The sequence below is a fragment of the Pelodiscus sinensis genome, chromosome 14 (genome assembly GCF_049634645.1).
Source record: "Pelodiscus sinensis isolate JC-2024 chromosome 14, ASM4963464v1, whole genome shotgun sequence".
Taxonomy (NCBI): domain Eukaryota; kingdom Metazoa; phylum Chordata; order Testudines; family Trionychidae; genus Pelodiscus; species Pelodiscus sinensis.
Genome location: NC_134724.1, coordinates 37,444,413 through 37,471,452, shown reverse-complemented (window position 1 = coordinate 37,471,452; position 27,040 = coordinate 37,444,413). Strand labels below are relative to the sequence as shown.

The window sequence follows — 27,040 nt, the reverse complement described above, 5'->3', positions numbered from 1 at the left end:
TCCATGCTATCCTAAACTGTCTCTTTTTGGGCCTTGCTTACTTCTGTGTTCTGGAGCACTGCTGAAATTGTCAGGAGACAGCTGGAGCTCTTACACAAGGGTAGGGAGCAGCCAGATCTTTTGGCCTCCAGCTGGTGTGGAAGGCAGTCTGGGTTTGTGGCACTCAAAAGGCAGTTTGGGCTTTTGGTACTAGTGTTTTCTGTCCCACTGCTGTGGGGGTTGGGGGGAGGGGAGCAAGGCAGTTCTTGGTGGCTGAGCCTCCACTGCCTCCGAAAGTAAAGCACACTGTATGTAATGAAACTAGTCATGTAATGTTGATGCTTTAAATGTCCAGGGAGAGGAATTGAACTACTTACACTTCTCTGCCACTGCTTTTGTCGGTTCACAGGCTTGAGAGAACTCAGTTTACTTAGGCTGGTCTAAACAGCAATACTGATACCTGTGTTTAGGGCTGAGACTTTTTTACCGGTCTGTCTATACTAGTATAATCCTAGTATACAATACATACACAACCCCAACCAAAAATACTACAGGGTGCCCCTTACTGGATAGCTATCCTGCCAGGAAGGGGGATACTGATATAAGTACACAACCCAGCTGTATCCACCATAAGGGAATTGTACATTTCAGCTGTACCGATAGTTGACTTTTGTAAGACCTTGTCCAGACACATGGCTTTACAATGAGCAGGGCTCGACAAATAATACAATCTACTCGCCCTGGGCGAGTAGCTTGCAACCCGGAAGAGCCGGGTTCAGGCGATCTGCGCATGTGCAGATCGCCAGACAGTGACAATGAGAAATTTGAAACTTAGATCCTGTACTCTGTTCCACGCTGGGGTAGCTGAGCATAGGGAAAGCCGAGCAAAGCCTTTGGGAAGCAAAAGAATAAAAGGTTTTTTCTCTCACCCTGCCAGTACCATGAAGGAACCATCAGGAACGTGCGAGAAGCTACAGAGAGCTTTGCTTCTGATCCCATCACCTACCGACCTGTGGCTGTAGCACTGGATACCAAGGGACCTGAAATCCGAACTGGACTTATCAAGGGAGTAAGTTTGTTCTGCACTAACTGGTTTATACAAACTTTGATTCTACATGCAACACCTGTAAGGCACTAGGTGATCGTGTGGCTATAATCCTAGCTCTGCTTCTGGACTCAGGGTTTGTGTTAAACCTCTGAATGAAAGAACAAAGCTGGACCATTTTCAGCCACTTTAGGTTGGGGGCGGGGGAGACACTGTTCCACAGTGTGGATGAATCGCATGTCCACTGTGCAAAACTGAATGTGACCATAAAGACTGATTGCTAGGCTGGAGCACGTCCCCTGCAGGAAAGTAAGCTTTCCAGCCCGTGGCACCTCTTTTTCCATCGCTGTCTGCCCAAGATTGCTCTTGGTGTGGGCATAGGATACACTATATATGTGGGAGACTGCTACCGCCGGGCTAGAAATCACAACCGCTGCCCTGGAGAAAATGGCTATTAATGTTGCAGAGAAATGAAACCCGAAGAGACTACTACATCATCTAGTTTGATCTCCTGTATATCACAGGCCATAGCATGCTCTCTAGTCCCAACAGCCCACACAGGCATTTCTGTTACTAATGTTTCCATTGTTGCACGCAGAGTGGCACAGCAGAGGTGGAACTTAAGAAGGGAGCAACTCTCAAAGTGACCTTGGACAATGCATTCATGGAGAAATGTGATGAAAATGTACTGTGGCTGGACTACAAGAACCTCATCAAGGTGGTGGATGTGGGCAGCAAAATCTATATAGATGATGGCCTCATTTCCCTGCAGGTTAAGGAGAAAGGTATGTGAGAAGGAGTTCATGGTACTGGAATTCCTTGCTTATCCAAGTACTAGCTTCTGGTAGCTTTATCACTTGCAATAACCATTCTGTTAAGCTCAGCTGGCTATTGAAGCCAGGCTAACTTGATACTTTGCTGGTGACTGGCCACCCATTTCACTTCCAGGTTTGATCTAACACAATAGGAATGGACTTCTGACTTTGGTAGATGCAGTAAAACTGTATCCATTTGGTTCCTCTTTACTGAAATCATGGTTATTGCATGGTGACTTAAGCCAGGTGTCACTAAGTTGCATGTTATCCTAAACCCTTCATTGCTAGACACTCTTAATCAAGTCAAGGTCAAATTTTGGTCTCAAAGTACTTGACAACTTCTGCCACTTAAGGGAAAGCTGGCTACCTCCAGCTAGCTGAGAATCTGTGACCTTAATGTGAGAGTGCCAGTGCATGGATCAAGGCATATTTAACTGAGTTCTCAAAGCTGTTCAGGAACCAGTGGGTAGGAAACTTTCTACATGAATGGGGGCAGATATTTTAACTTTTTTTCAATCTGTGACTATTATAAATGTTATACAACACTGAAATTGGTGTAGGGAATCTTTGAAATTGGCAAAATACCAACTTCAGTTTTCTGGTGCATAGTGAACTGTACTGCTTGGCTAACGCTTGTTTGCTCCCTAAATAGCGTCTCCACAATCCTCAGTGGCAGTGCAGAATATCTGCATCAGTGGATGAATTGCTGATTCTTGTGTAAAAACTAATCTTTATGGCCTAGATCAGTGTTTCTCAACTTTTTTTATAAAGTAACCCTTTTTCAAAACAAGTACCTACAATTTTCAAACACACTTTTTTTTTTTCTACCATTGCAACACATTTGTTTAAACAACTTAATTGTAGCCGGGCAGGTGATGACATTTTTGGGTGTAAAAAGTACAAAAATAATAAAATACTGTCCCTCTTCTGGTGGGACGTAGACTTGCAGATGCAGGAATGTGTGAACAGCCATGTCTGGAAGCCACCTAATGGCATTTCTTTAGTTCCGAAATCCTGTTCCCAGGGTTCTAATGAACAGGCATCTTCCCTCTTCCAAAAATGGAGTGAAAGTGAATCTAGAAACTGACATGACTAATTCCCAAGAGGAGGGTTTAACACAATCATGCAAAATGCAGCTCTACTGTAAAGGCACAAGACTGTTTGCTGTGCTGCCTGTTGGGCAAACCCACTGACTGCAAGTGCCCGTTCACCTTCTCTTCTCCGGTAGAAAAAGGAGAGTAGGAAATGGGCTGTACAGAATGATGGTCAAGCAGTGAGGGAGCAAGCAGCAGGCCTATCGGGTAAGATTCTGACTTCACCACCTCCAATTCCCTGTAGGTGCAGACTATGTTCTCACTGAAATCGAGAATGGTGGTCTGCTTGGTAGCAAGAAGGGTGTCAATCTGCCTGGTGCTGCAGTGGACCTCCCTGCTGTCTCGGAGAAGGACATTCAGGATCTGAAATTCGGTGTGGAGCAGGATGTAGACATGGTATTTGCGTCCTTCATCCGCAAGGCAGCTGATGTCCATGCAGTTAGGCAAGTGCTGGGAGAGAAGGGGAAGAACATCAAGATCATCAGCAAGATTGAGAACCACGAGGGTGTGCGCAGGTGAGCGGTCACAAGCATGGCTTGTACAAGTGAAAATGAAGGGTCTCTGGGGGGTGGGGAAAAGAAACCCACTGGGAACACATTTCATTTTGCTAAACTGTAGCTTGCCCATGGGTTCTTACCCACTTCAGAACTACACTAGTGTGTTGCTGCTGCAGTCAATGTGTGGTAACAAAGTGGGATGATGTGACAGACCAGGCCGTGTCTGGGCACAGCTGAGGGCGTCCGCTCAGGGCGAATTGCTCAAATCCGGGGCTCCTTACAGCCCCCAGACTGGTGACCTCCAAACCGGCCACAAACCAGTCCCACAGAGCGCTTCAGCTGCTTGCCTGAAGCCTCCCAAGCAAAACCCCTCCAACACTCCAGCAATATCCGTGTCCTAGATGGCCCCGGGCCTCATACACAAGTGGGGGGGGTCCTAACACCCAATCCCACCTACCCCGAACAAGTTCTGTCCAGTTGAAACCAGCCACAGATCCCTGGTCAATTTACCCTTTGGACCTTACCCCCAAATCACGCTGGGCCAATCCTTTAGCATCTAACAGCTAAAGGTTTACAGTGAGCCCTCGCTACTTCGCGGTTCGACCATCGCGGATTCACGACTTCGCGGACTTTTTTCATTACATTATGTATATACGTGAATCCGCGATGGTCGAACCACGAAGTAGCGAGGGCTCGCTGTATACATGTTAAATATGGTGTCCCTACTTCGCGGATTTTCAACTATCGCGGTCGGGTTTGGAACCTATCTACCGCGATAAACGAGGGTTCACTGTATTACAATAAAGAAAAGCACGAGAGTAAGGTTGTTAAAGGAATAGTACGTTACATGCACCGAATCTCCCAGTCCTCGATGCAGGCTCTAGCAGAGATGTTACAGCTGCTGGTTTAAAAGTCCTTGTTGCGCATCCTAGGATAAGGATGGGTTCACAGGTCTTTTGGGCTCTTCAATCCCTGCAATGCTGCCTCTGGGATGAAGTGCTGAGCTGAGAACAAGATGGAGACCACCACATGGCCTATTTGTCCCTCCTTCCTGGTCTCTTCTTGGCTATTGCAGGTCACCTGGTCCACGGCTTATTTCTGTGTTCCCTGCTGGTAGCCCTTAGGTATGAGTCACCACTCGTTCTTTAGGTGTGTCCTTGGCCCATTGAGTGCCATTGTCCCACAGGGCCTCGCTGATTAGCATGTCCATAGGCCGGGCCCTGCCCAATGCTCAACCACATGCAGGGAAATATTCAGTATCCATACAAGTACATGCTGCTAATTGCACACAGACATTATACAAACACATGAACAGCGTACATAGGATTATCAGACAGTAAGCTTCTATTCAACACCCCACATGGCCCCCTTTTATACCATTTTTGGGACCAACCCCCCCCCCCCCCCCCATGGGTGCAGCAGTGATCTGGCTGCTCCCTTCAAAGTCCAGTAATGTGACAGACGCTTTGACTCTTTAGCCCAGTTTTATCATGCACTTAACCTTACTTCATCAGTAACTTTAGTAACTTACAGTGGATTGCCTGGTGCGTAAAGCTAATTAGCAAGGTCTCTACCTCTTTTCCGTAACACAAATTCATGCCTAGTTCTAGCAATAGCTGGCAGTGACTCGAAAGTATTGAGCATTATTTCTCAGCTGGTTCAATGGGTATGTGCACTAGGGATGAGACAGTATATAGTTAATCAATGAACCTGGGCTCATCAGCTAATCTTCAGTTACTTGCCAGCTCCCAGGGACCGCCCTCCTCCCCCCCATATTGACCGCCCTCCTCCCTCCCCATATTGCTTCCTCTGTATCAAGCAGGAGCAGGGGAATGACCTGCTGCATACCTGTAATTGCTGAATCTTAGCAGTTACGTAACGCATTTTAACATCCCCCTAATGTCTGAGACCCCTGGCCTGCTACCTCACACCCACAAAACCCAGCTGCAGCAGCAAGGCTGAGCCAACGATAGCTGACTTGGGATATGAGGCTAAACACAGAACTGCTGGTGAACCTTGGGTCACAACTCATGATCCTTGTTCAACTTAGCTAATCAGATTCCAATTTTCTACCAAAATTATCTTGTTTCCTTTTAAAGGTACACCTGGTATTGTAACTGGCCTTTCACATAAGTAGGCTTTGAATGAGAGTAGATTTTTGTTGGTGAACATCATTTCACCCTCTACATGCTTCCTATCAATATTTACCCATAGCAGGAGTGAGAAAAATGCTGCTTGATAAGGTTGTTGGAATCCAGTGATTTAACTTGTTACAAATGGGATAATCAATGAATAGTAAAAAGAGATACAGCTTTGACTTAGTTTGTATATTTTACATGGTGTACTCCTTTTAGCTTTTTTTAATCCTATTGTTTGTCGCTAAATTGTCCCCCCCCCCCCCCCAAAAAAAAAATTACACAACTGAAAATATATATTGATCTCAATTTAAAAATCAACATCAGTCCTATGGATGAAATTGTATATTCAAATAAGTTGAAATAGCTTATGGGAACAAATACGCTCTTGCTCCGATGATTGTGCAGACTTGTACTAATTGAGAAGTAGCTGGTTGGAGAGAGTGACTTCCACCTTTTCTCCAGCTGTAAGATACGTCTGGGTTTTAGTTACTATGGGGTGGGGAAAGTTAAGTGTGTTTGTTTTTGTGGCCATGAGGTTTGATGAAATTCTGGAGGCCAGTGATGGCATTATGGTGGCCCGTGGTGACTTGGGCATTGAGATCCCTGCGGAGAAAGTTTTTCTAGCCCAGAAGATGATGATTGGACGCTGCAACAGGGCTGGGAAACCCATCATCTGTGCTACTCAGGTACTTCTAAAATCTACTGACATTTGTCATGGCAGTTTTCATTGTGTAGCTTCACCAGCAGCACTTGTGGGTTGCTGTGCCCAGTGCGCACTTAGACATTGCTTCAGATATTCCTGTTGGTGTGAAGTGCGGAGCAGAATCGCAGAGTGCTGGGTTTCTGCCACCTTTCTGTCCTCTCATGGGTAAGATGCAAGTAAATAGAGGCTTCTGTTCTTGCTTACCCCAGCTGGTCAATAAACCCTTCTAGTACCTCGGCTCAACCAAATAGTTGGGTGTGGGAAGAAATGCCTTCCAACTACTGTAGTAACTGGCCCTCCTGCCTGGCTTGGAATATATAAAAGGTTACTCCTTTTATATGGGGCCTGGAAACATTTCATGCAAGTGCAGAACACTAGTGGGTTGGCCAGTGTCTCACTTTGATTTCCTCTTATGTTCACTGGCCTGTCCCTGCATTTAATGGAAGCAAAAGATTCAGCTTCTGATTCAGAAGTCCAATTGCATTTTATAAGGGTACTGAGTTTGAGACAGTTCCTCTTAGGGCTTTGAAAGCAATCAGAGGAGTTCAGGGTTCTGTGTGAACTCTTCTACACATGGGCTGTGTCTACACTGGGCCACTTATTCTGGAAAATCAGCTGCTTTTCCGGAATAAGCTCCGAGCTGTCTACACTGGCCCTCGAATTTCCGGAAAAGCAACGATGCTCTGCTGTACAAAATCAGCCGCTATTCCGGAAAAGCTATGCTGCTCCCGCTCGGGCATAAGTCCTTATTCCGGAACACTGTTCCGGAAAAAAAGGGCCAGTGTAGACAGCCCAGTAGTCTTTTCCGGAAAAAAGCCCCGATTGTCATTTTTGCAATCGGGGCTCTTTTCTGGAAAAGCACATCTACATTGGCCACAGATGCTTTTTCCGGAAAAAGGGCTTTTCTGGAAAAGCAGCCTGCCAATGTAGATGCTCTTTTTCCGGAAATACTTATAACGAAAACTATTCTGTTTTAAGCATTTCTGGAAATTCATGCCAGCGTAGACACAGCCATGGGCTCTGAGATGGAGCTTTAGCCAGAAATAAGTCTGGAGAATGGAGCAGTCTCTTGTGTGGAGAAAAATCTCAAACTCTGCTGCTGCTCTACATCCTCAATTAGAGGATCCACGGGATTGACAAATAACATTTCTAAGCTGTCAGTAATGGCAGCTGACGCTCGTCTCACTCCCCTGACAGTTGGAAGGTGAGCTTTAGAATGCGGTGGTGGGGGGTGGGCAGGTTGCTATCTTTCTGTAATTCTGGCTACTCTTGGGGGAGTTGTATACAGCTCTCCAGTAATGCAAGGATCCTCTTCCTAGTATCTCTACAGCCGGTGCTTCAAGAACAGCCTGATCTCCATTAGTGGGATAGCCAAAAAACCATATGGCTGTTGTAACCATGCACAGCTACTCCTGGCATGGTCCAGTTGAGACTACCTCACAGGAAAGATTATGTGCATCTTTAAAAATAAAGGGATGCAGGAGAACACGGGAGTGAGGGATGGTTTTGTTACTTATTTCAACCATGCTTTCCACCCTCAGCCTCACTGGCAAAGTGCTAAAATGCTAATTTGGCTGCAGATTGTGGGTACTTCAGCCTCAGGTGGCTGTAAATTCAGTTTAACGTATTCCTCTTCATAGCAAGTCAGACTGCTGAAATAGTAGTCTGCCTTTTTGGGGGTGCAAGGAGAGGAAGAGTGTCTGAATAGTCAGCAAACCTTACAAGTTTCTTTCCATCACTACTCCACGAAATGACTGCATGAAGGAAAGACCCTGTATAATCCCGAACCGTCTCACTTGGGACATGGTAATAGTAATAAGCCATAACACTGTGCATAAGTTATTGATGTTGAACTTCTCTAATCCATGCCTCGTTGCATTATGAACCTAAACAATCACACACCTGCATATTCAGTGCTTACCTTGCTGCTGACCAACAGGTACTTGAATATGGCTGGTACACTGTTGTCATGGATAAATGCCAATTGTAGCATCAATTTGTGGTGGTAAATCTCATGTTGTAGCAGGTTCCTTGGTGAAATCTGCTGTAATGCTCTGTTCTAGCTGTCGTGAGATTTGGTATACCAGAGTACAGTCAGCGGTTTCCATGCATGCTGACTTGTTCTGGTGGCCAGACAGCATATTTATTAACTTTGTACTGTACACTACAGAATGAAATGTTCTAAAGGAATCCTAGTGGTGACATAGGTGCATTTAAGAAGCAGCGGATCTCTTCTGTAGTGGGATGCTAATTTGCTCTGCCTGACTTCTTCTCCTTTCCAGATGTTGGAGAGCATGATTAAGAAACCTCGCCCAACCCGTGCTGAGGGCAGTGATGTAGCCAATGCGGTCTTGGATGGAGCAGACTGCATCATGCTGTCTGGGGAAACTGCCAAAGGAGACTACCCTCTTGAGGCTGTCCGCATGCAGCACGCTGTGAGTAATGCCTGGGCTTCCAGAAGTAGCATTGCATAGTCCAAAGGGGCAACTTTGGAAGGAGGTAGCCTGCTTCCTCCCTCCATGCAGATACCTGGGTGTCAAATGCATTCGCAGTCCAGTGGCCACACGTAGCAGTTCTGGAGGGGCAGCTCTTTGTCCATGCTCCCACCAACCTTTGCAGTGGAGTAAGTCCGTGGTTTGGCTTTTTCCCCTTCCCGTATTTCTTCCTCCCACTCACCTTGGCGTATGCTTACATGGAGCATGCCCACTGTAGCCTGAGCAGGAGCAGATCCGTGTGGTGCTGCCTTTCATCGGTCTAATGGCAGAGAAATGATTTCCTTTGCATGCTAGATGGGCTAATGGGACTTGCCATGGTTTTTTGTACTCATCACTTAGAGGCAAGAACTGAAGTGTGGTACTGAGATGTCCACAATGAAGTGGACTCTAAGAAACCCTAACTTAGGTTTTTAATGCAAGGTTGAGCTTTCTTCCTTGTTATCCTAGTGGTGATTCCTTGGAATCCACTGTTTAATCTTAACTCCACTCCTGAAGCCTTTTATGTTGCAGAGTTGCTCCAAGGATCCCTTTGGCCTTGAGCGCCACTCCATTTACAGGAAAACCATTCTAACTGAAATGATGAACACGTGGGGTGGCTTGTCTAAGGGGGTGCTTGTTTCAGTTTTACTGTACTGTTACTTTGACTTACTGTCTTATGGGGATGTTTCATGCATGATGACTGACAGGACTTAATTTTTTTACATGTTTAAACTGCCAGAAACCTCTGCTCTGCTTTGAGTTCATGCAACTCATCTTCCCATTAATTGAAGTTTAATGCTAAGTGTTAAAGTACTGATACTCTCTGGTTAACTGCTGTGAATCCACCATTGATAATGCCCTAGTTGCAGTTCAGGTTATGTAGATTAAATAAGCCTAGCTGTTATCTCCACTGACAGGCCTTATGTAAGTGTGCTTGGTCCACATGCACTTAGGGACCAGACCATGAAACCAGACTGGTGTGGGGCAATGACCTTAGAGCTTGTGCTTGCTCTGCACTGTAAACTGTTCACTAACTGCCTGCCTAAAGCTGCTGCTTCTGGGAAATCTTGAGGGTTCACCCTGATACCGATATCTGGAAATTTGCTGCACTTAAACCTAATTTCAGCAATGGACTCCTGTGATCCAGGATTTTAAGTTACTGCAGGTGAATCATGATAAACAGATCAGTAGAAGTGGTTCTAGGCCTGGCTTTCTCTCTCAGCAAAATCCTGCCTCTGCAATGAACAGTTTTTAATGGTTATCTGCAGTTTCCCTGGGGTTGCAGCTCCTCATACCTCTTCTGCATTGATGGTAGGTTCCCAACTTCCAGGTTAAATTCTGAAAACATGGCTTCATAGTGGCAAAATAGGTTTGAGAACTGCATCTTAAAACATTTGGGGGGGGGGGAGAGAGAAGAACCAGCGCATGCTGTTACAAACCTTAAACTGAGGTTTCTGATGAAACACAGAATGGATGTGCCTGCTGGCTTCAGAATCCTAACCATGAAAGGTTCTGTCCTCACCTTCTCTTGAACTTGGGCTATCCCCAAATGAAACCCTGCCTGTTGCAGCAGTTCTAAATACCTCTGCGTTACTAGGAGTAGCTAGACACTTCCTTGCTTGCCATCATTGACCACTGTGAAAGTAACTGAGAGGAGCTGTTCTTTCTAGAAGTTACAGTAAAACGTGATTTGTCCAGCACTTGATCAACTGGAAAGCTCTTCAATCCAGCATTTCTGAGCTTCTTTGAAAGTCCAGTTAGCACAGGGCCAGCAGGCTCCAAGGTCGAACTAGGGATGTGAAGGACTAGCCAACTAGTCGCTCCCCCCTTGCTGCCTCCATCAGAAACAAGGTAGTGGCGGGGGTGGGTGGGAGAGAGAGGATGGGGTTGTTCAAAGCATGGAGCCTGGGGTCAGTGGGGGAGTGGCACTTTTGCCTCTGAAGTGTAGCAGCAGCCCTAGGGCTGTTGCTACACTTCAGAGGCAGAGGCGCCCTTATCGACTAATTTGCTTAGTCTACTCGCAATTTAACATCCCTAGATTGAACCACCACCCAGGGACTCAGTGCACTGCTTCCACCCCCAAGCACTAGCTCCTCAGCTCCTATTGGCCAGGAGCCATGGCCAATGGGAGCAGCAGGGACAGTGTCTGCAGTTGGAGGCAGCATGCAGAGCTGCCTAGCTATGACTCCTATGTAGGAGAAGCAGGGCCATGTGGCTGCTTGTGGGAGCCATTCAAGGTAAGCACCACCCAGATCCAGCACCTGCCCCTGCACCGAAACTCGCACAGCCGTATCCCACATCGCTCGCCTGAGCCAGGCAATGTCAGTATTTTCTGGCAGCATTACCAGCATGTCCACAGCTTACTGGGCTCTCAGAAGACATGTCACGGTAAATCAGAACTAAATAGCAGCACAGAACTTGCAGAGCCAGAACTAGTGGCTATAAACAAACTTTATGGGACTTTGGGACACTTGGCCACACCTGTGATAAATGGACATCGGGCTAACTAAAATCATGCTGGACCACAGATGTTGCCAACCCGAGGTTCAACCTGTACCAACTTTCCAGATATTGGACAGGATACCTTCTACTGGGAAGGAAGCAGCTCCCAAGTCTTCCATTGGCCCTGTCATTTTAAAAAGCTGCCAACCTACCCAACCAGGGGGAAAAGCAAAAGTCTTTAAACTCTGCCCTTGCCACTTTGTCCAAAGGGCTCAGTGAAGTTCAAAGAAGTACTGCTCTGCAGTTTGGACTACAGTGTGCACACCTAAAGGGCAGTAACTCTCCCATGAGTTTGCTATGAATGTGTAGTGAAAGATCCTAGTTCACATTAAGGTAATCGGTTGCCCAGACTGCCAGGCAGGGTAGACCAATCTGTGGCATGATCTGCTCTTTAGGTTTAATATCAGTCCAGCTGAAGCATGTCCGGAGCACGTCCAAGCTGATGGGAGAGCTCTGTCCTGTTGGCATACTAGCTACTTTGTTGGTATAACTGCATTGGTTGGGGTATGGATTTCTTTCACATTCCTGACCAACATAGCTATACCGAAATAAGCATGTGGTGTAGACGGTTTAAACTCCTTTCTCCGACATCCCGCACAATCAAGAATGTGGCCAGATCCTCCCACAAGCTTGAAGAAAGCTGGTAAAAATGGCAGTGGGAAAGAATGTTAATGAGATCCATGTGAATGAATTGCCAGGGACCTTTAGGAGAGCTAGCTTAAAAGCAGGGGGAAGGCTTTTTGTCTAAAACCTCTTGTATGCTAAGGAGCCATCTAGTAAATTCAAGCTTATGCTGTGTGTTACTCAAAGCTGCCCTCCTTTGATTCAAGAACTGAAGATGCACCGTGAGGCTCCGGGCTTCCATGTTTGCAGTATGAGGTGGAAACTTACTTGTATTCCCCCTTTTTTTAACAAGTTTTACACCCAGTGCAATGGAAACTTGTGGCTAATACTGTGGCTTTTATTGCATTTAATTTGCATTATTATCTGGGTGTCTCCATTGAATTATTGTTATAAAGGATCTCCTGGCTAAAATCCAGGACTGTAGACAAGCCACTTAACTTGTAATGTAGATGAAGAAAAATTACAATTGATAATTCACTAACATTTGTACAGTGCTTAGTGCTTACCTGGAAGATGCGGTAGAGTGAAGTATCTCTATGTAGATAAATTAAATCTGTCTCAGCCTCCATTTGTTTTGCTTGCTATAAATAACTTCAGCTAGTCCTCTTGAGGAGATTATCAACTTTTCTGCATGCATTTCAACTCTACAAGCCTTCTTTATATGGTTGTGAAGGGCTGGCTAGCATTGCCTAGCCAGACAAGAATTCTTGTCTTGCCTTAAATGCCTTCTCTTAGACATACATAGTAACCTGTGTAAGATGCTTAGATTATTCTACAGACTTATGTAGAATGGCCATGGAGTCCATAAACTGGATGTAGAAGCTTTTCTCATTGTATGAACAAACAGAAGGGTCTTCTGTAGTTGTACACTTGAGCAAGTAGAGTAGATACCAACATAAAATGAGGGTTTCTGCGCATTGGGTAGCAAACAACCATAGAAGGAAGGCTTGGTTCCTGTACTGTACACCGTATTACTAAGGGGTAGGGTGGTGCAACTGTAAAAAATATTTCTTGGCTCTTCTCGAAGGCAACAGCCAAAACCATAAAATGCACCTGCAGCCTTTTGCTCACCAAGAGTGAGGTGGAAGGTGGCATTGCTCCAGTTGGATTCTTGGTGTGGATTCTAACAGTGCTCTGTGCCTTGAAGAGAGTGATACGTATGCACTTGCTGACTTGACAGGTCGTGTGCCCTCTATTGCTGACTGTTCCCCAGCACACCTACAAGTTGTGCCTCTGGAAAAGTGCAGAAGCAGGATCTGAAGCAGGCTGTCGTTTAGGGCTTGTCTACACTATGGGGACTGATTCCTAAAGCTCAGTGGTGTACATCAGTTGCTGTGCTTAAAATAGCACTGGGGAGGGGGGGAAGACTGCACTGAGCAACCGATGGTGCGCACCGGCAGGGTCCTCCTAGACCAGTTCATGTTCTTCAAATCAACATGTTAGAAATCGGCCGCCGTGAAGTGTGCTGATCCACCAGGTACACGTGCCTGTAGCGTATCCTTAGGCAAGCAGCTTTGGTATGGAAGTGGCCCCCACCATCCCTGTCCTAAGCAAGTGGAGACAGGTCACTGTCCTTGATTTCAAGCCCTAGTGCAGCATGACTGGAAAGCTCGGGGTCCTCTGAAAAATGCGATCCCGCTAACATAGCCAGAGGTCCCATTCTGAAAACCCTGAAGGTCCACTGGCCTTGGCACTGTTAGAATTCTGACCATGCTTGTCTGTTAAATCTGGCTTCTGAGCCAAAGGCAGTGTCACTACCCTATCACTAATACTCTTTGACTGCATGACTATGAAAATTAAGCAAATTAACTCAATATCACATTACTCTGGTCTATCTCTTTCCTTCTTTGTGTCATTCCTTTCTTCTCCCTCCCTCTTACCCCGGCCTGCAGATCGCTCGCGAGGCTGAGGCCGCAATTTTTCACCGTCAGCTGTTCGAAGAACTTTTCCGCGTCACTGCTGCTAACAGGGACCCTGCTGATGCCATGGCTGTAGGCGCTGTGGAGGCCTCTTTTAAGTGCTTAGCTCCAGCTCTGATAGTTCTGACCGAGTCTGGCAGGTAGGGCTCAGAGAGGGCAAGAAAGACTTAGGCCCTAAAGATAAATAAACGTTTTCACTCCAGAGTGGGTTAGATTCTCTGACCCAAGCAAACGACGTGTGCTTCAGGCCACGTTTCGATAAGTAGAAACGTGTTCTGCTGCAACGCACAGAACACGCCCTGAGGGCAGCTCTTTCGTTCACCACGTCAGGCATGCGTACGCTAGCAGAATCTGAGTTCACATCAGCCTTGTAGCACAGCAGGATTGGAGGTAGGTAGAAGCAGAGCAAGAGTGCCTGGCAGTTGGACATGGATGTGAAGAGTGTGCTGGCCAGGCAGGGTGGGGTGATGTGGCAGGTGTCACAGAATTCAGAAGAGAAACCCCTCTATCAGTTGCCTGCTGGGTGAATAGTTGCTAAATAACATACTGATTGGGCAACCTCAAATTGGCAAGCAGTGTGCTAAGATTACTGCCCCCAGCTTGGCACCATCCGCTAATCTGGATTTGCTAGTGTAAAGTGATTGGTAAATCTTCTGAATAGCAAAATTAAGGTTAACTAGTGACATCCTGTTGGGCATGGCACCTCACCTTACCCTGTGTCACCTGAGTGCTGACTGACCTGAATGTCGTCTTCCCCGAATGCGTGTTGCTCTTGTAGATTGCTCGCGAGGCCGAAGCCGCCATCTTTCACAGGCAATTGTTTGAGGAACTCCGTCGGCTGGCCCCTCTGAACCGGGATCCTACTGAAGCTGCCGCTGTTGGCGCTGTAGAAGCTTCCTTCAAGTGCTGCAGTGGGGCTATTATTGTCCTCACCAAGTCTGGAAGGTAGGAGGTGAAAGGTTTTCTACTCAAATGGACTTCAGTGACCAGGGTGGGGGAAAAGAACGCCTTCAAAAGTGGTTTTGAGAATGAATTAAATGGTTACATTGAAGCAGCCAGAAAACCAGGCAACGTCAACCTCAGGGCATCAGTATGCGCCACCCTCTTCCATTCAGAAGATGGACAGATGTTCTAGAAATCGGCAGATGTTTAATCTGATTCAGTTCTCCAGTGTTCTTGGACCTCCTGACATCAGCATCAGACAGACTGCTTTCTGCTGATAAATTGCATCTTTGTTGCCAATAAAGCTAGCTGAAAAATAGACAGAAAACTGTTCTAGTCACGTTAACCTGAGATCTTGGATTTTGTCAGGCCAGAAGTCCCCTGGATGCAGACTTTAGCCATTTGAGCAAGGCAGTACCTTCAAGTTGGGCTGACTACAGTGATTGCGGAAGGGAAGACCTGCCTGACATGAGATCACTGGCTAAACCATTAGTACAATATCAAACCCTCCCATCGTGTAGTCCAGTCAAATAGCAGACTTCAAGCACAGGGCTACGGAGCCTACCTTTAAAGAGAACTTAAAACAGGAGGCTAAAAGTACAGATACTTGATCCCTTTTGTTAACATTTTCTAATGTCTGTCCTGCTTGGGTGAAGTCTTAACTTTGCCTACAGTCCACAGAGGTTTTAAGCTAAAGTGTTCAGCAACTGAAACTGGAATGTGCCTCTAATACTAGATCCAGCTAGTGTCTGTCCCCTGCGCAGGCTTGCACTGTTGCACTAAGCAGTGGAAGATGCTCAAGGTGCCACAGTGGCTTGGGATTTGACAAACGTTAATGCCGTTAAGGTCGCTTAGTAGAGCCTGTAGCTAGAAAACATAGCAAAGCTCAGCGAGAATGGTCTTAAACCCAACTCATCCGCTTCTGATTCTCCAAACCAAGCACTAAATTGCTACTCTCAAAGCAAGTCTTAGCTTGATAGAGGTTTTTCCAACAACGGATGTCCCTCTGCATGGGCATTGTGAATCCTCACCCTGACTCTGCACTGGCATCTGTGTGAAGAACTGGGCCAGTTGTGAATTCTCCACTTTCCAGGAAATTTCAGACTGCAGCTGGCTTCGTTTCTGCAGAATGGGCTGTCCGCAAGCATGGGAGTTGGTGTCCCTGTGCTTGGATGTCTGTTTCTGTAAAGGATTCCTGCCAACCTTACCCTTGACCTTTCTGAAGAGAGCTGAACTTTGATATTTGAATATTTTTAGCTCTGGTTTCTGTTACCTCTGAATACCTTGGTTATCTCAAGCCACTGAAAGGCTTCTGACAGTAGAAAGGGTTTGTAAGAGTTGCAGGATCGATGCGCCTGGCACCGCTGTCTTGTAAGCAACAAAAACTTGGATGGGAAATCGTTGTATTTAAGCAGCTTTGCTAAAGTTTGATGCACGAGAACTGGGTGATAAGAATCCAGTTGAAATACAATTGTGCATCGTGTGATCCTGTTCTCTGCTCCATGTTGAGCAGTGAGAGAACTCTAGATATCGTAGCCCTTCAAGTGGACTGATTCTGCTGAGTCCTGAGTGCACCACCGTCCACACAGTTCACGTCCCTCCCAACAGGAAGTGGGGGCACGTGTACCACCGAGCCAGCTTCTGCTGCTGCAGGTGGAGACTGAATAAGCACCACTTGATCCCCATGTTTATCACACACACAAACTTCCATTAGTGGTAGAGATGCAGCCGTGTTAGTCTGGTGTAGCTGAAACAAAAGACAGGACTATGCAGCACTTTAAAGACTAACAAGATGGTTTATTGGGTGATGAGCTTTCATGGGCCAGACCCATTTCCTCAGGTCAATATGTGGAAGAAGATTGGCACGACCATATATACCAAAGTGACAGTCAAAAAAAGCGAACACATATAAAAATGACGAATCAGGTTTAAGAACGGGGGGGTGGGGGGGGGAAGGTTAGTGTCTGTGAGGGGATATTAGGGATGATAATTGGGGAAGCTGTCTCTGTAATGGGTGAGATAATTAGCATCTTTGTTAAGACCCGTACGCAAAGTGTCAAATTTAAGCATGAATGACAGTTCTGAGGTTTCTTTTTGAAGTCTGGAGTTAAAATCTCTTTGAAGCAATATGCATGTTTTAAGGTCATGGAGAGAATGGTCAGTCTGGTTAAAATGGCAAGCAACAGTTTTCTCTGAGAGCCTGATGTCTGTTTTATGTGCATTGATTCTTTAGCGAAGTGTCTGAAGTTTGTTCAATATACATAGCAGACGGACACTTTTGGCACATGATAGCATAAATTATATTTCTGGATGAACAGGAATATGTGTTCTTGATCTTGTAACTGGCATGGTTAGGTCCAATAATGGTGTCAGCAGAGTAAATATGTGGACAAAACTGGCACCAGGGTTTGTTGCAAGCAAAAGTTCCAGGGTTGGTATTAGTGTGGTATGTCCGGTGGTGGTGGTGAAGTCATCCTGAAGTTAGGTGGCTGTCTATAGGAGACTGGATCTGTCTCCCAGAGCCTCTTGGAGGGTAGTATCCTGTTCCAGTATAGGTTGTGGTTTATTGATAATGCGTTGGATGGGTTTAAGTTGGGGGGCTATAGGTGATGACAAGTGGTGTTTTGTTGTTTTTCTTGGGTCTGTCTTGAAGTAGATGGTTTCTGGGTATTCCTCTAGCTTTCAATTTGTCATTCATGCTTAAATTTGATACTTTGCGTACGGATCTTAACAAAGATGCTAATTATCTCACCCATTACAGAGACGGCTTCCCCAATTATCCCTAATGTCATTCCCTCAGACACTAACCTTCCCCCGCTCTGTTCTTAAACCTGATTTGTCATTTTTGTCACTTGTTTTGATTGTATCCCTTTGGTATATATGGTCATGCCAATTTCTTCCACATATCGATCTGAGGAAGTGGGTCTGGCCCACGAAAGCTCATCACCTAATAAACCGTCTTGTTAGTCTTTAAAGTGCTGCATAGTCCTGTCTTTTTTGTGTAAACTTCCATTGACCATTTTGCTTCTAGCTTCTTGCATAAAAGCAAAGCTGAGCAGCAGATCATATGGCTGCCCTCTAAGCAGGGGGATAGGGAACTGCTCCCTATGCCTCTGAGCTGTTTGGAATCTGTTTTTATTTCAAACCAACAATCTTAGCGCACTCTAGGCTTTTCCCTGCCCTTTCCCTCTGACCGTGGCACCCCGTGATTGCCCTGCAAACCGCCTGCTCTAGGAAGTCTAACGCTTCAGCAACTGCCCAGAGTATGCTGCAGAAGAAGTCCTTCCTTCTACCTGCTGCATGCTCGCTCTTTCAAGGGAAACCATTCTAGATCCTTGAGGAAAACTTCATTTCTTGTGACTGCAGAGTCTTCCGCAACTTTCCCTGGCATATTAGCTGAACTGCGGATGCTCTGGAAGTGCCAGTGACGTCCCAAAGTCGTGGTGTGGGGTTGGTTTGTTTTGGCAACAATGCATTCCTTCTCCTCCAAAGGATATTGTCTTTGCACGGGAGCAGGAGGCGCCACTTCCCCTGGTGATCAGATATGCTTCAAGGAAAACTAGAGTGACACCAGCAGGCAAACTCCTCTTCTGGCAAGTGGTCACCACTGTGTTCAAACTTAGGGTTACTTGTCCCCTTCATGTCATTAGTGCTGATGCTGCTTGGAATGCCCTAGCTCCTCCTGCCCCTCAGTCACACTCAAGCCAAAGTGTTGCTGTCGTGCCCTGAAGCGAACAGGATCCATGCGTGCTGCCTGGAGCGTCCCACGGTCAAAAACAAGTGACTGCAGCACAGCAGCGAAGCAAAAGCCCCACAACGTCTGTCTGCCTGGCCATGCCGGCCAATGGCGCTCACCACCCCATGCTGGATGCTTCCACTCAAGTGTAGTGACGCTTCCGAAAGTTTTGGAAACCTAAAGTGGGAGGACCCCAGGCGTGGGGAGAGCAGGGAAGAGACTCCACCTCCAGCAGATGGCTTGCTGTGTCCGAAGGCAGGAGAGATGGTGTGGAAGGGGCAGGCCTTCCAGGAAGGGATGCTGTGTAACGTCCCCTCTTGAGTGGGAGACTGAGGGGACCGGTCTGATCTTCCAGCTAAACTTGATGTCAACTTGGATTCTTGCAGGATTTCTTGCAAGTCATCCTGGCCAATCTGTGCGGAGTACCTGAGCGGTGATTGCCACGTTCCAATGCCCTGGTAGTGGAGAGAGCACCATCTCTTCTCTGGCCTTGATAGACTACATGGGAAGCTTCCCAAGCTTTGATTGGGCTACCACGAATGGGCTGCTTCTGGATATTAACCCTCCCTTTCCTTTTGTCTCCTTGCTAGATCTGCACACCTGGTGTCCAGGTACCGCCCGCGAGCTCCCATCATTGCTGTGACGCGTAATGGACAGACTGCACGGCAGGCCCATCTGTACCGTGGCATCTTCCCCGTGCTGTGCAAAGAGCCCACCCAGGATGCGTGGGCAGAGGACGTGGACCTGAGAGTGAACCTGGGCATGAATGTTGGTGAGTTACTGACCAGAGTCCAGAGGAAGCAGGGTAACGGATGCTTGGGGAAGAACAGCTCCTTGAGACCCCTCTAATCTGGGGCGTCCTTTGCTTTCTGGCCGAGCCTTAAAGCTGTTAGTGGGAAGAAGTACTGCTTGTGCCAACAAATGGGTCTCCTACAGCCACTGCTCTGTCGAGCACCAGGCCTGGCTGCTGATGGCTTGGGAAAACCTGCTCCCCCTTCTCAGTGGGCCTCGACTTTGAGTGGCGTCAATGGAAAGTCGTACAGACGAAATCTTACCCCTCTGGGCTGAGTGGCCACCTTAGTTGCTAATGGCCGCTGTTAAAGCAAACCGAGGCCTGAGGGAAGGGCTGCTCCGCCTGCTGATGCAGTGTCGGACAGAAGTGAGGGGTCCTGTCTCCTCCCTGGTGGAGCAGACTCTGTGCTGGAGTGCTCTTACTGCTAGGCTAGCGCAGGGAAACTGGCGAGCCCCTCAGCCGGGTGTAGTCATGCCAGCTTGTGGCCCCGGGGACATCCACAGGCACTAGGCAGCTCCCTGGGATTAGAATGTAAGCACTAGCCACTTGGGCTGATGAAGTCAGAGCTGTTAAATCCACGTGGGGGCTCCGGCAGCCCCTTCGGTTTGCCTTGGGACTGCCCAGAAAGAAAGGCAAGTCCTTGTCTCTGGAGGTCTGTTGTAGAGGACACCCTAAAAGCAGCAACACTGGGCTTCCTGATGTCATGGATCTAACTGAACAGTTGGCATCAGCTTGGCCTGCAGAGACTCACTGATCTTTCTCTTCTAGGCAAGGCACGAGGCTTCTTCAAGACTGGCGATCTTGTCATTGTACTTACAGGATGGCGCCCTGGGTCTGGCTACACCAACACCATGCGTGTGGTGCCAGTTCCATGAACACCAGCTCTCTCTTCCCCAAAACACCTTCCCTCTCCCCAGCAACACCGCCCCTCTTCCCCTCTGCTCTACCCCCGGCATTAGGCTGGCAATTGCTTGCAATGTTATCCGTGTGTAGCGTGGATAGAGGTTGCTAAACACCACCAAATGCAGCAGCGGGGGAAGGAGACCCTTGATGTCACTCTACGAGAATACTTGAAATGCTGTTGAAAGGCAAAACTGCCTTGCTCCCTAACGGTGATTCTGCCCTGAAGTAGTAGGGAGTTGATGTAGGAGACTCCTGCATGACAACTGAACTTGTGCTGCTCAACCCCCTCCTTGTAGTCTGGATACTGTCTTAGGGTGAACGTGTGCCTTTCCCTGCCCTTTCTCAGGCATGTAGAGGAAGGAGGCAATAACATGGGGATGGTCTGAGCTTGAGTGTGAACACTCTGCAGCAGGCAGAATACAGCTGTGCCCTGTAGGGTCAGATAATCCAAAGCTTAATTTAGTGCCTCCCTTCTCTGCCATGTCCTCCAATGACTCCCACGCCACAAACTTGTCCTTGTCACCAGTGCACTCCAGTTTAGGGGCGGTGGTAGATGGAATCATGGGTCAGTACGTACATTAGTCTGGTCTCCCCGCTGGATGGACGGGCTCTCTGCACTCCATAATTTAAACTCCACTACAGATACTTTCAGTATCTTAACATGCGAGTGGGTGTTGATAAGCTAAGACGTGCTTAACCCTTTAAGTTCTAAAATAGCAACTTGCATGTGACCGACTGTCCCTCTCCCCATGCAGATGGCGAGAAAGCCGTGATGCGAACCTCCAGGCCAAAGTGTAAGATGCAGGCCAGGTCTGGGTTCCCTTCGTTTGTCACATGAGGGCAGCAGGAAGAAATAGAACTGGGATAAAACCAAAGCTTAGCTCTTAAAGGGTTGAGTGCTGCTTTTCCGCTTCCTGTGCTGAGAGCTGCTTGTGCGCCTGCTGCAGTGTAGCGTATCTGTCTGAGTCGAGTAGTCCTGTTTCCTGAGAGCCGTTTCCTTCCTGTGTTGTAAATCTGGACACGTTAGTTACTGTAACAGGTGACTTGGGTTGTAGAGCACAAATGTGTACATCAATAAAAAAAGCTGAAGCACCTACCAGCCTTCTCTTGTGCTTGGTTTTTCCAGAGGCAGGGTGGAGTCCTTCTCATGTGGATGTCCAGACTGGCCAGCTGGCGAGTATTTGCTTGCAAACAGTATCTGAAAAGGGAAGGTCTCAATCAGCCTCTTCCGAGGGGAAAACTTGTTTCCATGGTAGTTGGACGAGATTTTATCCTTGGCTGTGGGGAATCCTCAGTACTGTACTTGTTGCTTTGCAGATAGATCTGGGGTGGGCAGCCCTTCTTGATGGGGTGGGGGGAGGGGGAAGAACCACTCCAAGAACGTGGTACATGCCACATTTCTCCAATATTAACGGAGGGGGTAGGGTCGGGGAGGGAGTCTGGTTGCAGGAGGGGGTTGTGGCCCAAGATTGGGGTGCAAGCGGCAGGCTCTGGCTGGGATTTGCTTACTGTAGAGATCCTTGGGCAGGCTGCTGGGCCCAATGTGATTCTCTGTGGCAGGCCCCTCGGAGGGAGGGGGGGCAGCAGATGCCTGCATGCGCCCACAAACATCACCCAGTTTCTGGACAATGGGGGCAAAGCTGGGGGAGGGGAGGCCTCCCAAAGGACACTTCACATGCGCACGCAGCCACCTGCTGCAGCAGGACCACGAGCTATAGGGTAGAGCCTGCAGGTAGACCAAACTCATGGGCACTTCAGACCTAGCTGTCTCCTGTGCGGTCACATCCTTTGTAACGCTACATCTCTTACCAGCTACGTCCCTTCTCGCGACATACGCGGTTGCCCTCTTCCTTTCTAAAAGTTTATAGTGAGTCCAGTCCCATCTTGAAATGGGCACGGGTCTTGCTCTGTGGCCTGGAGCTGTTCTAACAAGGGCTGCCAAATGGTTAAAATAGTCCATAGCAATTGGCACTTGGTTGTGTTGCTCAGAAGCACCATTCAAGCCAAAAACCAAACCTGCTGCTGCTTCTGTTGCATTCGTTCCCCTCTTGAGGGCAGAGGGGACTAGGGAAAACGACTTGCCAGATCTCAGGCGGCCTGTCAGGGAAAGCATGGCGAAATTGCCTATGCTTGTAGCTTATTCCTGGACCTGACCAATGGGGGAGCTGCCTCACTTAAATTTCCCCTCCTCCACCCCAGCTGCCAGCACTGAACACGGGTCTGTTTTGGAGCGGTCACTTGACACAAGCAGTAGGTATGAGCAGTGCACTTGATTGTGGGTAGATGCTTTTGCAGCGAAACAAGGCAAGAGGAGTAATCCGTGCTCAGGGCCTTAGGGACCTTGCTTACAACTTGGGGAAGGATGGAATCTATAGCTGGCCAACAGGAGAGGGCTACCCCTTCCTGCGAGGGCCAGAGCCAGCTTCCCCCGTGGCCTGTCCTTGAGGGCCTGCCCTTGAACTTGGAAATGCTTGCCCCTTAATGGTTTCCAAGTGGGGAGAGGCGAGGGTGAGCCAGCTGCCTTTGGCTTGCAAAGTTCCAGCAGAAGATGATGCAATGCATGTGCAAAATGCTTCCCAGCTGCCTGAGCCCTTTGGGTAGCAGTAGGTTTTTGGGACAAGACTGTAGCCGCTGCTCCTCTCCGAAAGGCTTTCTTGTTTGAAAGCCCCTGCCGGCCACATGTCTGGGAGACAGGCTGTCTGCATTAGACTGTCCCTTAGAGCCTTGCTTAGTCAAGCTGGAGCCTAAGTCTAGTCTGGGCCAGAGCTCCCTCGCCAGGCCTGTTCCTAGGCATTTGCTTTTGCGTTCTTGGGGGCTATGTCTACACTGGCGGGTTCTTGTGCCAGAGATATGCAAACGAGGCTAAGCATGGAATATTGCTGAGCCTCATTTGCATATCTAATGAGCTCCCATTTTTGTGGAAGAGGCTCTTGTCAGCAGGAGAGTCTACACTGCCCCTTGCGCAAGAAAAACCGTCTTGGCAATGCTGCTACACTGATTATTTTCAGGAATAACGCATTGCGCAAGAGGGTTTTTCTTGCGCAAGAAGGGGCAGCGTAGACAGCTCCTTCTGGCGCAAGAGCCTCTTCCGCATAAGTGGCGGCTCACTAGATATGCAAATGAGGCTCAGCAATATTCCATGCTTAGCCTCATTTGCATATTTATTGGGCAAGAACCCACCAGTGTAGACAGAGCCTAGCTGTGCTATGGGATGGGTGGGCCTGGTAGGAACCCATCCATTTAGGGTTGGTAGATGGTTTAACAAGAAATACCACCCCCCCAAAAACCCCACACACTGTGAAAACATTGTTGAGGAAAAGGGGAGACCAGAGTTGTTTAAAAAAGCCCCCAAAACAACAGTTGTGCAAAAAAAAATTTTGTAAGGAGGCTGCCCCTTTAAGACAGCTACCATCTTGGGTGCCATTTTTTTAAAACCCCGCAGCTCTGATCTGAGCAGCACTTTTGGGGGGCAAGAGCCGCATGCGGCTTGCAAGCCAGGGGTTAGCCACTGCTGATGTTGAGGGAGGCATCATGTGGCCAGCTCCTAGGTGCTCCACTCCCACCCTGGCACCCCTCTAGTGTGGTGCCCAGCAAGTGCCCCTCTGCCCCCCCTTTACTATGACTCTGCTGTGCTCCTTCAGGCCCCCCCTCCCTGCCAGACGCCGCAGAGGAAAATTGTCCCCGCCAGGCTTCTCTCCCAGGAAAACGAAATACTGGCCATTTCACGTGGCTGGTATTTCCTTTTTTTAACTGGACAGAGCCTGCAAATAGCAGACTGTCCGGGTGAATACTGGACTCCTGGCACCCCTATGTCTGCTGTCCTGGTAAGTCATGTGGCCATGGGTAGTAGCGCGTTGTCCCTGTCCTGCTGCTCTGGCAAAGGCCCTGAAAAGCTCCTAGGGATGCTCTGGAACGTGTAACGCAGAGTCTCAGCCACCGCCTGGGAGCTGCCGGACCTGAGCAATGGTGCAGCAGGCAGGGGTGTCTCGCTGGCTCGGACTGGAGCGGGAGCTGGTTTCCGCAGCCCTGGTAATCTAGATACCAGACCTCATCTAGTTGGCGCTGAAAGGTCTCTGCAAGCAGCGCTTGCGGCCGAGAACCCTCGCCGGTGACCCTGCCACTGCACAACCCGCCACCCCAAGAAGCTCCTGCCAGCACCGCCCAAGGCACTTGGAAGTGAAACGGTGTTGGAGACCCTCCGCCGCTGTTGGAACACAACCTGTGGGTGCCCTGCATCCTTGTCCCTTGGGAAGGGGGCCCCTGGAGCCAGCTGACCCGGCTCGCTGTGCTTGCACAGCTGTAGCCGGCTCAGGCCCCAAGGGGCTGCGGGACTTTGAATTGTGGTGTAGCCAGTGGGCTGGAGCCGGACCTGTAGGACCCTTCCTAGAGTAATGCAAGGGGGGAGGAAGGCAGTGGGGAAGGGTCTGTTCCCTGCACATCTAGCCGGGGTCTTTCCTTCCCTCAACTATGTTCCTGGCCCCCCAGTTAAACTGGGGGGGGGGGGGGTAGATTTGTGTCTTGAAAAGCAACTGCTGGGTTTAGAGACTGGAGACCTGGAAATGTCTCCGCAAGCTCAGGCCAGCTCGGCTTGCAAGGGCCAGCATTGACCTGATCTGAGGTCTGGAAGTTGGCAGTCAGGCTGGAGCAGCTGTCTTAGTGCAGCTGACAGGGCTGAGGGCCCCCATAGCCCTGCCCTGCCCCCAGTGCCCAGTTGGGTGCAGGTGGGCAGGGTGCACTCCAGGCCTGTCCTAAGCCTTTCTGGGAACGTCCTTGGCTCCCAGAGCCCCCAGCTGCTCCCTTCCCAGGAGCCCAGTAAGGCTCCATTTGTGGCGTCCATTAGAACCTTGCCAGGGTTGCTCTCTAGCAGGGACGTGCTCCTCTGCGGCACAGACTCATTCTGCTGCGCTTCAGCTGCGGCTCCAATGGACCGTCCCTCCAGCCCGCTTGAGCCTCACAGCGGGGCCAGCACCCCTCACGTTTCCCGCTCGCGGAGTAGTGCCACAGATGTGCAGCGGACTCCTCTTGCCGCACAGCCTGGGCCCCAGACTCAAGTGGCAGGGGGCACAGGGCCGCCTCCTGGAATGGCCCTGCCTATTCCTGGAATGGCTCCCATCCACACAAGGGATGGGTTTGGCCCTGTTTAGCGTGAGAGCACTCACCGTAAAGCAACGATTGAGCAACAGAGTTAAAAAGCAGAAATTTGCTGGATTTGTAGTTAATCGGTGCCCATAAAAACAGCCATGTTGGGTCAGGCCAAAGGCCCATCTACCTCAGTATCCTGTTCTCTGGCATTGGCCACTGTCAGGTGCCCCACAGGGAGTGGTAAGAACAGGGAATCATCCAGTGACCTATTCCCAGCTTCTGGCAAACAGAGGCTATCGGCATGGTTCCTACTCATTCTGGCTAATGGCCATTGATGGACTTAACCTCTATATATTTATCTAGCTTTTTTTTGAGCCCTGTTAAAGTTCTCGTCTTCATGATGTCCTCTGGCAAGGAGTTCCACAGGTTGACTGTGTACTGTGTGAAGAAAAACTTCCTTTTGTTTGTTTTAAACCTGCTACCTATTAATTTGGTGACCCCTAGTTCTTGTATATGACAGCAAGTAAATATGGAAAAAAAAATTCTACTTTCTCCGCCCTGGTCATGATTTTATAGACCTCTATCATATCCCCCCTTGGTCTTCTCTTTTTGAAGCGGAAGAATCCCAGTTTTATTAATCTCTCCTCCTATAGCAGCCATTCTAAACCCTTCGTTTTTGTTGCCCTTTTCCAAACTTTTGCCGATGCCAAGATTATCTTTTCTTGAGATGAGGTGACCAGATCTGCATGCGGTATTCAGGAGGTGGGCGTACCAAGGATTTCTACAGAGGCAACCATTGTCCTAGTCTCGATTCCTTTTAAAATGATCCCTAATGTTCATGCTGCTTTGACTGCTGATTGCCTGTTGCGGAGCCCAGACTAGCAGAAATGTCAAGCTTTGCGTTGATCTGATGGTCTGATGTTCAGCCCTTCAAAAGAAGAGGGAGCATGCTCTTCTGAACTAGTCCAGCAGGGGCCAGGCTTTCACTGACGTTGGCAAGACAGACTTGCCTTTGGCTCAGGTTTCGCCTTTCAGCGCTATTCCTGTGCATTTCTGTAATGCCAATATAGGAATGTATACGGGGCCAGTCCCAGGCACCCTGGCCCTTTCGAGAGCGGGCAGCCTAGCAGCCTTTCAGGGCATGTGTGTGTTAATGTGCGAAAAGAAAAGCAAAGTCCTCAACCTTAGACTGAAAAAGAGAGCCACGTTCTAGCCCCGGTCCCTTGGAGCAGGCTGTTAGGTTCTCTGCCACCTGTGTGTGAACCTACATGAAACGGGTTTGGGGTCTGGGTTAATTTCCGGGGGCTTGCCTGCGCCCAGCTTCAGTGCCCAAGTGCTGGATTTCATTATGCCTTTTCCTGCTGGGCTAAAGCGGCTGCCAGGCTGCCAGAAATGACTTCCCCAGGTAATGACGTGTAAGCTGAACTCAAGTCCCTATTAGCCTTCGTAGATAATTCAGGGTTTTGAGTTCTCAGAGTGAGTCCTCCAGACCGTGGCTCGTTCCCTCTGTCTCCCCTGGACATTGGTCTAGACCAGGGCTTCCCAAACTTTTCGACATCACGTCTCCTTTTTGATTTTTGAGAAACCCTCACCCTCCGCCCCCAAATAGCAGCAAAACGTGTTGAGAAAAAAAGAAAGAAGGAACTGACTGGGCCCGAAAAACAAAAATAGCAGCAAAACTTAGGCAGGGGCGCTGGGTTGCCTCGTGCACCCCCCCCCCGGAATTTCTTCACCCCCCCCCAGGGGCGCATGCCCCCCAGTTTGGGAGCCCATGATCTAGACCTTCCTAACTCA

General features: G+C 48.6%; 1 protein-coding gene across 2 annotated transcripts in view; it reads left to right on the top strand.

The window, feature by feature from the left end:
- The window catches only part of PKM (pyruvate kinase M1/2), a 39,042-nt gene extending 17,782 nt beyond the window's left edge, over positions 1–21,260 (top strand). Inside the window, exons 4-11 of one of the 2 annotated variants that reach the window (XM_075897548.1) lie at positions 917–1,048; positions 1,623–1,809; positions 3,178–3,448; positions 6,104–6,254; positions 8,554–8,706; positions 14,569–14,735; positions 19,059–19,240; positions 20,030–21,260. In XM_075897548.1, the coding sequence (XP_075753663.1) occupies positions 917–1,048; positions 1,623–1,809; positions 3,178–3,448; positions 6,104–6,254; positions 8,554–8,706; positions 14,569–14,735; positions 19,059–19,240; positions 20,030–20,136 (1,350 nt within the window). In that variant the 3' untranslated portion in view covers positions 20,137–21,260. Of the gene's footprint in view, positions 1–916; positions 1,049–1,622; positions 1,810–3,177; positions 3,449–6,103; positions 6,255–8,553; positions 8,707–13,763; positions 13,931–14,568; positions 14,736–19,058; positions 19,241–20,029 lie in introns of both variants that reach the window. The other variant, XM_075897549.1, reaches the window with a different exon arrangement.
- The last annotated feature ends 5,780 nt before the right edge of the window (positions 21,261–27,040 follow it).